The sequence below is a fragment of the Bemisia tabaci genome, chromosome 2, assembly GCF_918797505.1.
Source record: "Bemisia tabaci chromosome 2, PGI_BMITA_v3".
Classification (NCBI taxonomy): Eukaryota; Metazoa; Arthropoda; class Insecta; order Hemiptera; family Aleyrodidae; genus Bemisia; species Bemisia tabaci.
In genome coordinates this window covers 25,227,595-25,241,229 of record NC_092794.1, presented here as the reverse complement: position 1 = coordinate 25,241,229, position 13,635 = coordinate 25,227,595, and the positions used below count along the sequence as shown (strand labels likewise).

The 13,635-nt window shown below is 36.0% G+C and overlaps 1 protein-coding gene across 42 annotated transcripts in view; it reads left to right on the top strand.

Moving 5' to 3' along the window:
* The window catches only part of LOC109044656 (tropomyosin-1, isoforms 9A/A/B), a 115,153-nt gene extending 101,818 nt beyond the window's left edge, over positions 1 to 13,335 (top strand). For 32 of the 42 annotated variants that reach the window (XM_072297021.1, XM_072297020.1, XM_019062712.2 and 29 more), the window contains one exon: positions 1,525 to 2,707. In XM_072297021.1, coding sequence (XP_072153122.1) covers positions 1,525 to 1,528 — 4 coding nt within the window. In that variant the 3' untranslated portion in view covers positions 1,529 to 2,707. Of the gene's footprint in view, positions 1 to 1,524; positions 2,708 to 5,253; positions 5,588 to 11,636 lie in introns of those variants that run through there. The other 10 variants (XM_019040050.2, XM_019062635.2, XM_072297016.1 and 7 more) reach the window with 3 other exon arrangements.
* The last annotated feature ends 300 nt before the right edge of the window (positions 13,336 to 13,635 follow it).

The window sequence follows — 13,635 nt, the reverse complement described above, 5'->3', positions numbered from 1 at the left end:
TATTAAATGTAATCCTTGAATTTTGTGTCACTCTGTCCATCTGTTTTGTGCTAGTCCTCTCCTCTTTCTTGTTCTCTCACGTTATCCTCTTTAATTCATCCTGGTAAATTTTCTAAAGGTTCTCACTCCCCTGATATTGGTATCAAGGTTCTACTAAATCCTTCCTCCTTCTCTCTCCATTCTTAATTATGTGCTACATTTCTGGAAAGTTACATGTTTCTCAGTGTGTTAGATATGTTCTTCGAAGGGAAGAACTTGCACAGGTGTAATTGCAAAGAACTCCTTAATGGAACTTTCCAATTTCTCTGGTTCCCAGTCAGGGGATCTGTTTTTTGTTTTGTTTCTTTATACTGGTAGACTGATTGTACGGATGACAAAATATTTCCTTGGTTTTCAATATTATTCCTGGGATTTTTGGTTTACCATTCACTTTATAATTTAGTAGCGACTGTGCAGACTGACTGTAGAGCAGCAATTTTTGTAAGATATATGAAATTTTTCATTTTTATGTTTCTTGAGGCTTTGAAAAGCAAGTAATTAGAAGATTAGTGTAGAAAAAAAAATTAAGCAAGAAATAAACAGTGCTGAACTAATGTTACTAATCTTCGTTCAAGTGCATCAGAAAACATTCCACATGTAATCGGCGGTCAACGAAGAATGATCATTTGAGAGATCAATTCCGAGTTTCTGTTCATTATCCCCCTTAAGAGATCACGATCACTAGGATATCAATGGCAGTCAGTTCCAATAGAGTTCTTTCATGCCATAAGTATTTATCATCGAAGCACTCTTCTTTTTGTAAAATCTCGCGAGGAAGTGGATAGTGTCACTGATTCTCTCTAAAATGACTCCCATGTTCAAAAAAAGTCCTAAGTTGAGGCCATAATAGAGTTATGTTAAGGTCCACCTCTGTGTCTAGTCAATCTCTTCATAAGCGAACAGGGAGCAAATACATTAGCAAGGCTACTGTGACTGCAACCTTTAAGTCCTGACACAAATTAAGAACCGTGCAAATGTATTTGCTTCTCATCTATGTATCGAGAGTTTTTTTTCTTCTTCTTTTTGAGCTCAGGAGAGAAAAGTGGCATTATCAAGCTTCTTGTGTTTAACAAAAGAGAAAGTAATTCAATTGCAAATCCCTGTGGCATGCTAGAGTTCCACCTTTAAATTAATGAATTCTGCAAGGAGCACTCATAGATTTTTTTTAAAAAAAAAAAAACCTATGGATCATTTGATGGAAAGAAATAAAATAGAAAGCAAATTAGCTGTCAATGCCTACAATGTGTGATTTCATATCTAGTAAAAGGATCAGAAGTGAATGAATGCTTGAAGATCAAATAACATCCTCTTTTTATGCAGTCTAAATGTCAGGAAATTTAATCATCAATAGCACGATCTTAGTGGCTGTCTACATTTTTCTTTTGCACTTAAACGTATTATTTTATTTTAAAATTTTAATTTTTTTTTATTTTCTTTTTTTTCCTTTTTTTATTTTGATTCTAAACAAAAACTTTAATCTTTCAGATGAGCTTGTTGCTGAGAAAGAAAAATACAGAGATATTGGGGATGGATTGGATCTAGCCTTTGTCGAATTATACGGCTATTAAACTCAATATCATAACTCTAAGCTTTTTTATCGTCATTTTTTTTTTTTTCCAATCTTTTTTTTTCTACTTATTGTGTGTCTTAGTGCCATTCACAAACTATTTTCCAAACAACTTGAAAATCGTACTACCCAACCTAAGATATCACACTTTCGCAACACAATCCTTATCACGTTAATCAAGTTAACGTGAACAATCATGGTTTTTAATTCATTTATTTATTTTTCCGAATTATACTTTTAATGTGTGCTTCATTGAGCTATTTTATAGTCATAACTTTTAGCTATCGTATTTATTTTTTCCTCTTGATTGATGGGGCTTGAAAGAAGTTGCGAAAATTATCCATCCTAATCACGCATACTGTACATCTTATTTTAGTGACATCAAATCTCATTTTTAATTTTTTTTCTCTTTTTTTTTCGCCCTTTTGTTACATGTAATTGATAAATTAATATTTATTTATTTAGTGTGCAAAGCTAATGTCCACATTGTGAAAAGTTGTTTTTCCTTTTTATTATTAAATTTATTATTTATTATAATTGTTTTATTTATTTGTAATTTAGAATTCATTTTATTTTCACTGAGTCCCTTTTTTTTCGTCTTTTTTTCTCGTCAGATCTTAGAAATTATACTTTGAACGCTTTTTTACAATTTTGTTTTCCCTTTTGCTTTCCATTCATAATGCTCGTAAATATTTTGCAATATTTTTTTTTTCTTTTTTTCCAATTTAAATTTTTGCAGATAATCTTTTAACTAATTTTTTAAATAGCTGTTGAAATTTTTAATCACATTTTTCACTTATCAGCTATTTCATCTTTTTTCTATTTTTGCCTCACAAGCTTTATCTAATATCCATTTTAAGCAAATCATCAATTGTATGCACTTGAGTATTATTTTTGTGATTTATTAGTTTCATCTACAGATTTTATATTTTAGGAATTAAAAAATTGTCATGAATAGGAGGATAGCGTTATTCTCTCGTCCTCTTTTTACGACCCCTCTAGCTAAGTTAAACGCTTTACTTGTTGACCATCTCAACCTATTATCATAGAGAAATTTTATCATTATATTTTATTAATGAAAAATAAACACCACCACATATACTTCTTATTATTTTATTTTTACCCCTTTATTGCAAAATTGCCTCTAATGAGCAGTTGCCCAACATAAGTTCCAAAGTCTTCTCTTATTCTAATGAGAGCTTTCATTTGTTTTCTTGGAAATCATTTTGACAGCATCAAAAATTTCTTAATTTTCTCTTATATTTCGTCAGTTTTGGACCTTTTTCTAACCAGGTTCTGCTTTTTCATTATCATTAAAAAAAATTTCCACGCCTCTATAAAGTATGGTATTCACAACTCTCTGTCGTTTGGTAGTCAGCTATGTAAAAATACAACTGTTTATTGATAGGCGCTAATTGTATTTTATCCATATTATTGCTGTAAAGAATCCTTAACTACAGGTTTGAAGTTCTAGTCTTTCAGCTACTCTGAAAAAACATATTTCACTCAGGTAGAAATAATTTACCTTTTCACCTGAAGAACAATTGGACTTCATTTTGCAATTCAGAACCATAATCTCTAGCTCATCTGTAAAAACACCTATGTGCACAGGGAAACTAATGGTACATACGTTGTTTTTAAACCGAGCTAGAAATCATAGTTCCAAATTGCAAAATGCAGTCCAGTTGACCTCCCATGATCACTTTCTAAATTCATGAAGGTGTTAATTTCAACTCAGGCTCTGTTTTAAGAGGAATCTGTTTTTAACATTTTGGCAATGTGTATTCGTAAAGGTACTTATGTACTCAGTATATTTAACCACTCTACTCATTTTGGATTTTACGGACCTTCATCTCTTGGAAGGTTTTAAGGAACATTAGATCTTGGAGTGATCAAAATCAAGCTCTATTTTATTACTACCCCTTTACCTCCTCACAAAAAAAGAAAAAATACTTTTCTCTTGTTATGAGATAACGAATCATCGATTATTTTTCAATCCAATATCAGTGGAGTTCTTTAAATTACTTTCAACATTCGTCAACTAAACTGCATACCCAAACAGCCCATGGAGAAAACATCCTGTTTCAAGAAAAACACATTTGAAGCTTAAAATCTTGTATTAAGTGATGTGTGTTGAGAAAATGAATCTTTCATGCAATCTCAAAGTCGAAACTTTTATCAAAGGAGAGTTTTGAAAAGATTTATTAATTTGCACATTTAGTATTTTTCAGAATTTGTAAGAAAAAAACGTCACGGACAGTTTTTGCATACCACTGTTCCTTAGACTGCGATAGAGGGATTTGAAATAGTTTTTGAAGAGCTAAGAATGCTAAAAAACGATATGCGCACGAATTGTTTTCACAGCTGCTTCCTTAGTTTTTATAAACACCATTTTATTCAAATGCATTGTTACAATGTTATGAACAGGATCCATTTTGTCAAAATACTTGAATGCTCCTGTAGTTTAGGTAGAACTTTATTCTGCAAAAAATTCTTATTTGTAACTGAAGAATAAACGCCTACTATTTTTCTACTTACTATTAATACTCTAACACCATGAATAAGATGATTCAAGCATTAAGATTTATATAATGACAGCAAACCCTTTTTGCTCTATATATACCGAATTCTTTAAAAAAATCAAATCCATGAGTTTGCTTATCAAAATAAGAAAAATATAATGCATATGCGATGGTAGAATTTTATAAACACTTTTCTCCAAGTCATAATCACTTAACATTTCAATCAATATTGATGGGCCAATCCAATATTACCTGTATTTTGCATGATAAAATGTAAACTACATATGGAGCTATTGCCGAAATTCAAAATTTTATGCCCAATTCCTGCTTGGGAACTAGTGAATGATTTATTTTATCAGAAGGAAGCAATCTTCAAACCTAATAAATGAGACCCAATATCAATTAATAGGTACTCAGTCTTGTTGCCTTGAGCATCCCAAGAAAGCTGTGATCAATCCGCTAAAAAATTCGAGGGTGAAAGCATTATCAAATATTGCCCTAATGTTGCAACCTGGTATGCAATTATTTAAGTGAATCAACCACCTTAACTACTTGATTCTTTTCTAAGAGAATACCTCTAGAAGTGATGTCCCTTTTTTCCATTAAGTTTTTCTCTTTCACTCATGTGCTTAATAATGAATGAAAGTCCTGGATTTGAGGAAAATTAAGATGACCTGATGATCAGGTTAAGGTAAAATATCTTTGATGCTGGAAGTAGACAGCAGAGATGACTGGGACAGCATCATAGAGTTGCTGCTTGTCATCGTCCTATCAACTTACTTTTCTTCTGCTCCGATAGTAAGGATGTAAATGCTCCTGTTGGTAAACAGCATTTTTAAACAAAATATTTCCCAAATCGTGAGCCAAAGAGCAATCTAAACTTTGTCTTTCATCGCTCCTTTTTATTTCATTTATCAGCCCTCTTCCTTCTTTTAATTTGATAAATTCAGAGAAGTATTTCTGCGAATATTATTCTTTTCCACGAAGTATTTTTCTACCTCTTAGTAAACAAGGTCCAACAAATTCTGATTTGTTTTTTTAACTTTTATTTTGATTTTTATTACTTTCAGTTTTGGTTCTCCGTCTCCTTTTTCCTTGTCTCTATTTTTGTTTTTTCCTTTATAGATGAACTGGTCCACGAGAAAGAGAAGTACAAATACATTTGCGACGATCTCGACAACACGTTCTCCGAACTTGTTGATTAAGTTCGCTCCTTCCGCCCTTCATCGTTCCGCTCTCACTCATACGCCCTCACAATACACACACACATGTACACACATACCCTGTCCTCTTTGTTTTCTTTATTTATTATTTATGAAATTAATTTATTTTTATTTATGCGTTTCATTAAAAGTCAGCACTTGTAAATATTATGCATTTAGGACAGAGAAATTTAGTCCAACACCAGCACTCAAGAACTTTTTATAAAATAAAGCAGCTGTTGGCTTCCTGTTTTTAATTTTCTTTTTTTTTCCTTTTTCCTTTTTTTTTAATCTTATTTTGCGCCCTGTATGTTTATCTACCTCCTTAGCTCTAGCTGAAGTGGTATCTCAGCTTTAAACCTCCTCCTCTCCAGCCCTCTTGAAAAATATCAAATCAAAACTAAAGTCGTTTTATTGAGCATTAAATGGAATCACAAATGCACCTCATAGAAGTCTCTTTCAGAGCTGATTTTGTCATTTTCCTGATGAAGAACCATAACTGTATTCCGAGGTTGCAAAATTACCTTACTCGTACAATTCATTTTTTTACAAGGACATATTTTTGCAATATCTGTCCAAAATTTTCCCAACTTTTGCTTGTGATCAGAGGGAATGAAAATTAATTTTTCAGTCGAAAATGCGCAACTAGTACCTAGTACAAATACAATTTTAGAGGAGAAATTCTGCAACATTGGAATGTAGTTACAATCTCTCATGCGGGAAATGACTCATTGATGAACCATTGAGTTGATTATATTCTAAATTTGGATAGAAAGTAAAAATGTCTATGGATGAAAATTGTTCCACAAAAAGTTGTTGAATAGCATGTCAAATAATTCCGAGAGTACTCTGCACTACTCAAATCGCGATTTCTGAAACAATTTTGATACCTATAATTGCAGCACCCAAAAGTGGGAACCTCAAGTGATGGTTTAAGTGTTCCAGTCACCCATTTGATGAAGATAAGTAAATGATCAGAGCCATCCGATCATGAATTATTTTTATCAGAATAAATAAATCTCTCTAAAATAAATGAGGGAGCAGTTCTTTTCAAAGTCATTCAAGGTCACTTATGAGAAGTAAAATCGTGTAGCCGCTTAAAAAATCAAATTAGATCATGAAGGGACAAGTACCTACCCTTGGTGTAGGTAGGGAATATCGATTTTACTCTCTCGGGAAAATAATGAATTAACAATTAAGAGATGACCTCTTGAAAATAATCAGTGCTTAAGTAAATAGATATATTTGAGATAAAAGCGTTAACGATTGATTCATGAATAAAATCAAACAACAAAAACAACAAATATCATCAAAATTAATTGAAAAAATTGGAGATAGGTAATAAGTCAGGGTAAGTTTTGACTACCGCACAACCACTATAAAAAGTATTTGACGGTCCAATTAAGTACCTATTGACAAGTTAGAATAAGGCTGCAATTATTAAATTGCCACCTACATAAGCGCTATTTTTGAAAATAGTAGGTACTTGACCATTTCCACCAATAATTAGCTATTTTTTCGCAATCAATTGCGATTAAACCTCCTCTCACGAGAACTCTGCTCCAAGCAAGGCCTGCCACACACATATGTGTTTTACCAGATGAAGTTAAACCCTCTAAGAGACTAGTAAGTGACGTCGGAATTTTTACTAACATAACAATTCTTCACTAATAAAACTAGTATTATGGGATCTCACCTCTTGGTGTTTTAAATTAACGCGGGCTCCTTGCAGGAACAGAGCGAACTACGCGTGCTCCTAAGCCTCTCATATTGCCGTCACGGTTATTGAAGGCTAACTAACTGCGCGCAACTGTTGGTGCTCCCTAGGTAGCTGCGCGTAAACGGCCTTTAAGTTTATGGTCTTCTCTACTACTTAAGTCCATTCTATCCATTTCTTCAAGTCTATTTTACTATATATCATGATTTTTGGAAGGAATGGATTTATCCATTTCTTTGATCTTTTTTGGCTTGACGGGAAGTAGAAAATTCGCCAAATCCCCTCCCACCCTAAAAAAGAACTGACAAAAAATAATCAAACACAGCTGCTGACTTACTTACCTAAATAATATGACTGTCAAAAAATTAAATCAAATAAAAGCTGTCGGACTTCATTTTGCCACGATGAACTATTATTTTTGTCCCTAGCTCATTTAAAAAAAAAATATTATTCACCAGTTCTTTCATCTACGTAGGTGCTTTTTCGGATACCTAAGCCAGAAATATTAGTTATTTGTTGCAAAGTGTAGTCCAATTTATTCTAGAAGCAAGTGGAAAAAACAACACAGAGGAATACGTAACGCGGCCCTAATAGTTCAGGAGATCGCTGTCATTTTGGTGTCGCATTCTAAAATGGACACATTTTTTCAAACCGACGGAACTATTCTTCCTGATCTCAAAATCCTTTGTCGGTCCATCAGAAGCTGGGGCGTTCTGCCGAATTAAGGTTCTTCAGGTTGGCGAAAAGGCCAAAAAAATGTCTTGTCCCAAAATGCAGTAGACAATGTTTTTCCAATGCAATAAAGACTTCTCGGAATTATTCAGAGTTTCCGGTTCCCTACATCATCAGCTGATGCCGGATATACATGCTTTGATTGTGCACGACAGCGTCAAGTGAATATTCGCCGGGATTACCTAATCAGTATTTCTCCAAATGGGATTTTTCTCTGATTAGCAACGAAGTAGGCAACAACGTCAAGTGAATATTCACTAGAAATATTCACTCGGCCGAGTAACTGTCGGGTGCAATCGTAGATTATTTTCGGCGATCAGTTGATGTAATCGCAGAATTAAAAGCTTGTGACGGCTTGAGAAGCTTGTAAAGCAATGTGACGGAAGATTTAAATGGAAATCCATTTAAATCTTCCGTCACATTCTTACGGCGCAATGATACAACTATTTGAACTCTCCGGAATGCGTGAGGTATCACGCCGCATTTGAAGGCGTTTTCAAAACAGCCAAGTTCCGATACCCGGATTATCGTTTTGCATAGTTCATATTCTTTTTTTATATTCCGTAACACTCGTTTATTTTTAATCCTCGTAGAAAAACCACCCATTTGCTAAAAACAATTCTAGCTGGAGCGCACTTCAGCTACGCATTCACCACTGCAAAAATGTCAAAGGAAATCGACACGCCCAGCGTGCATGGAGGCTATTTCAATTGCAATCTTCCGTCACATTCTTACGGCGCAATGATACAACTATTTGAACTCTCCGGAATGCGTGAGGTATCACGCCGCATTTGAAGGCGTTTTCAAAACAGCAAAGTTCCGATACCCGGATTATCGTTTTGCATAGTTCATATTCTTTTTTTATATTCCGTACCACTCGTTTCTTTTTAATCCTCGTAGAAAAACCACCCATTTGCTAAATACAATTCTAGCTGGAGCGCACTTCAGCTATGCATTCACCAGCGCAAAAATGCCTCCGTGCTTGAGGCCCGGACCTTAAAACTGGTACCAGGGCCCGAGATGGGATGTGGCGGGCCTGCGCAGAAATGCTGAATACATCCGGTGGATGGGTATTCACTTGACGAGGTAACTTTCACGCGCAATAAGTAGTGTCTCAGCCAGGGCTAGATTAAGGGGTGGCAACATGGGCCGCGGCCCATGGTAGCAAATTTTGCGATTTTTTAAATGTAGGTATAAAAAAAATCGGATTCAGAAAAAAAAATTATGAATGAGAAAAGGGAACAAAATCTCTTTTTCCTGAGAGTATAGTAATTTCTAATTTTGTCGTTTTTCGGTGATACAAGAGACAGCATCTTTAATTAGTCGAGTTAAGAGAGGAACTAAACACGCAATGGATCACTAGACAAGGTACGAATTTCAGCACTCTGATATATGATCCGTGACCAAAATTTCACGTAAGAGCACGATGCGCACAATGAAAATTATCGAAATCAACTCCTCACAACGATATTTAATGATTCTTGATACGTGAATTCAAACCACCCGCTCATGAAAACTCAATGCTCTACGTGATTCACATCGCGCGCTAAACGTTATCATGACAGTCTCTGCGAGATGTAAAAATCTGGCAACCTCAATCTTGACGCTTTGGCTCAGCTATAGCAAATTGCGTATAGTTCGAACAACACATGGTGGGAAATGAATATTGCTCGATTAAGAAACTTGCTGAGACCGTTGTCGTGCGCGATTTGACTCACGTAGAGCTTTGAGTTTCTTGTGAGCGGGCAGTTCAAATTCCTCGTAACCAATGTGAAATGAAAAGGTTAATATCTTCGTTAGGAGTTGGTTTCAGTAATTTTCGTTGCGCGAATCGTGTTCTACGTGAAATTTTGGTTAAGAAACATGTACCGGAATGCTTAAATTCGTACCTTGTCTAGTGATCCATTTGGCCTAGAGCTCAGCGCAGAGAGGAATGATGACGAGGACTTAAGATGAAAAGGACAAGCCCTCGGCGCGGCGGTCGGCATGTAACACATATTAGCGCCTACAAGACTGCATGAATACTTCACCCATTGCGCCAAACACAATGCGGTCAGGAGCGGTTGGCGTGAAACGCATAGCGCCTCCAAGACCGCAGGAATACTTCACGCATTGCGCCAAACACAGTGCGATCAGCGCGGCGAAGCGGCGGCGGAAGTTAAAATTATCAAACCACTTTTATGTTTGTTCTTTCATAATTTTTTATTTCATTTCTTAGAAATGGAGGGCCTTGTCCACACAGAGATAGGTTTACGGAACTTAACTTTCGCGTCAAGTTCCGTGAAATTTTGCTAGTAGTGTTGACAGGGCTTTCGCAAAAAATGTATCCAACACGAGTAGGTAAACGCGTCTTATGCACCCCTCCCCCTCTGGCACGTTCACTTGTTTTTATTGATGTTTCAAAACGAATGAGAAGGGGGCGGCGAAATACAGGCGGCCCATGGGCGGCAAGCAGGTAAATCCGGCCCTGGTTTCAGCAATCTGTTAATGTTACACTTGCTGAAAACTTCCATTGATCCGTTTGATGCCGCAAATTTTGCGCGCAGTCAAGAAGTGTTTCCGAAAATTAGTCGATGTAATCGGAAATGCGGTAAATATGCACCTAATGAGGTTAGGTACCTCCGCGCGCAATCAGAGAGTGTTTCCGGCGAGCAGTTCATGTAACCGGAGATGCTGATACTTTCATCTCCCGCGCAGTCAAAGAGTGTTTCCGGCGATCAGTTGATGTGACCGGAAATAATGATGAGTACTTCCGGTGAATATTCACTTGACGCCGTAACTTTCGTGCCCAGTCAGAGAGCGTTTCCGGTGATCAGGTGATCTAATCGGAAATGCGGAATGTTTCCGGAGAATATGAGCAAAGAGTATTTCTGCCGATGCAATCGGAAATGTTGAGTAGGTATTTCCGGTTGATATTCCGTAGATCCTTCTTTTTGATTTGAAGACAACGTTTTTGGGGATTAGGAGGTTTTATTGCATTGGAAGAACCTCGACTGCCTCATTTTGGGATTATGGTAACCGTAAAACTCACCATTATCACATTCCATGCTTCGATTGACAACTAATGAAAGAAATAAATGTTGCGAGAACATGTTGTTGAATATTCTTTACATAAATACCTTCAATATTGCGAATCCCCCCCCCAAAAAAAAAAAAAAAAAAAAAAAAAAAAAATGGGAGAGCGAATTCTCATTCGAAATCATATATTTTGCTCCATGCTTTCAATGCTATGATGATGAACAGGGCTGTAAGTTTTTAATTCTTTCCAACACACTCTGAGAAAATTGCAGCCCGATGTATACCTTAGGTTATTGTAATATATTAAGACAATTTTTCCAACTGTGTGCCTAACTAACTACTATCTACTTTAAGCTTATCACCAATGATTGAGTAACCAACTCGAGTCACTTATGTTTCATTTATCGCTTTTTTCATTTTTCATTACTCTATTAATTTCCATCGCTTTTTTCATTTTTCATTTCTCAATTAATTTCCAGTTTAAACTCTGATTTTTCGCGGCAAACTGAGCCGAACAAGGCCGTACAAGAAATATGAGAAGCATTTTGGTTGAATTTTTAACCCCTCTCCTCCCTCCTTGCAAGGCACTCGTAAAACACCCTTGAACACACACCTCGTAAAGACACACCTTGAATTACGTACCACTGGTAACGCTACCACAGGTCTCGTTTGACTCCCCCAGATTTTGAAAAAATAATTATGCGAGAAAACCTGAAAAATTCTTTTTACTATTTTTTTCTCTAAGTGTGAAGCTTTCGCAAGATTGTATCTAGTCCTGTAAGCCCCTCTAGTTTTTTAACCTTGATTTATGGCTTAACAAGACCCATTTTTTGTTACAGATACTCTGACGACGGAAAAAGAGCGTTTCCGTAACATAGCTTTCCAAATCTAAGATAACCTTCGCTCCAACTAACCGCTTTCCGATTTTTTGCCGGTTTGTAACCTCGCTTGATGCATTGACATAACACGTGGGAGGGTTCAACTTTCCTCTTCTCAAAAATTCCACCTCCCCCATGATTTAAATGCTGTAACAGGGGCATTATTCGGGGGTTCGAACCCAAAACGTCTCAGCAGCCATCTGAGTGGACAGAAAAAAATTAGTTTTCCGCCTCCCAATCGAACAATTGTAACAGTCGCATGGCGTGATGTGCGATTTATCGATTGATCTACCATTTAAGCCTATGGAGAAGGATCGATAAACAGGGTGTTCGCAACGAACACTTTGATAATCGATTCTTTACAATGGCTTTAAATGGGGAAATATGATAATCGATCATTCACTCCACGCAACTGAATGGTGACTTCTGTAACCTATCTCTCCTGTCAAGAGTCATTTTTCCAAAATGCTATGCACCACCTAACCCTCCCTAATACTAAAAAAAATCCGATGCCAGTAACTCACTTTGTACGCTGTATTTTTAATGCCTTATCGTACTTGTTTCGCTTGCATTTACCTATCTATTTTGTGACGCGGTTTCTATTGTTTCCTACCTATGTTTGTCTATATCACTGCTATGTCTTCGTATCCTACACTGAACAGAGGCCAGAGAGGAAAGAATCGTGCGAACTGTTTAGGTACACCCAATCGTCAGGGAGAAAAATTCTGTGGCTAAACTCCCAACCGTGCATATCGTATTTCTGCCAAACGGAACTATGTGCATTATGACGTGAGCCTTGTTATCACATTTTCTTATGAGTCTCAGGGCTCATGTGTTAATGCACACAGTTCCGTTTGGCAGAAATACGTATATTTTTAGAGCAATTTATATCCGAATAACATATTTCGAGTATTCATACATATTTTCCAGGTGCCATCAAAGATCTTCCCTGGTAAAAATGGCAAGTGCTCAGATCAGTAGCACTTGCCTTTGGAACAGACCTAAGCACTGATGTCAGTGCTGCCGGGCGCTGATCTGCTACCTCAGTGTTAGGTCTGTTCCAAAGGCAAGTGCCTCTGATGTAAGTGGCACTGACCTAAGTGTCTCAGACGTAAGCGGAGTGGAAACTCCCAGAAATACTGTACAGGCAAAAATTTCGTTAATTACCGATCTGCCAGGTACGTTAAGTCACTATTTGACGATCAGGGAGGGCTACTGTGAGTTTTCAATCCCAAGCAAGTATCACAATCTTCAGGGGACATCGCTCGTTCCCATGCGGTCTCCAATCTAAGTACTAACTACGCCCGACGTAACTTAACTTCGGTGATCGTCCTAGCGATTGAACCACTACACTACCTGCGCGTGTACGTGTTAGGGGCGTAATTTTACCATTTCAGGGCCCCCATTGGGGTAATTTTGCCAGCAAATGATGATTTTGTCTTTGAATGTGAATCCGATACTTAATTTTTCTATTATTCTTTTTTAATCAATCAACATGTAAATGAAGTTTTGTAAGTTACGTTTCTTTGAAAAAAAAATGGATCGCACTAAAATTCAAAATTAAAGCTAATGATGCAAAAAAAATAATGAAAGTTGAAATTATACAAAAAATATAAATTAGCAGATACAAAAATTGAAAGTAAAGGAGTAAAAAAGTTAGAAAAGAATTGAAAATAAAGTAGGAAAATTTTAAAAAAAATTGAGACTGAAACATTTTAAAAACAGTTAAAACTGAAAAAAATTAAAACCAAATTTAAAACTATTTTTTTTTATAAAAAAATAATAATGCTTAAATAAATATATCTAAATACATATTTTAGCGGTGATAATATTTTTATCGATCTCATTTTTTGTTGTGTTTTGTAAGCTAGAATTATATATATCATCTCAAAACTCCACAGTTCACACTTCATTCGAGCTCGATTAATTCGAGCCCAGAATAATTCGTTTAATTTTAAAC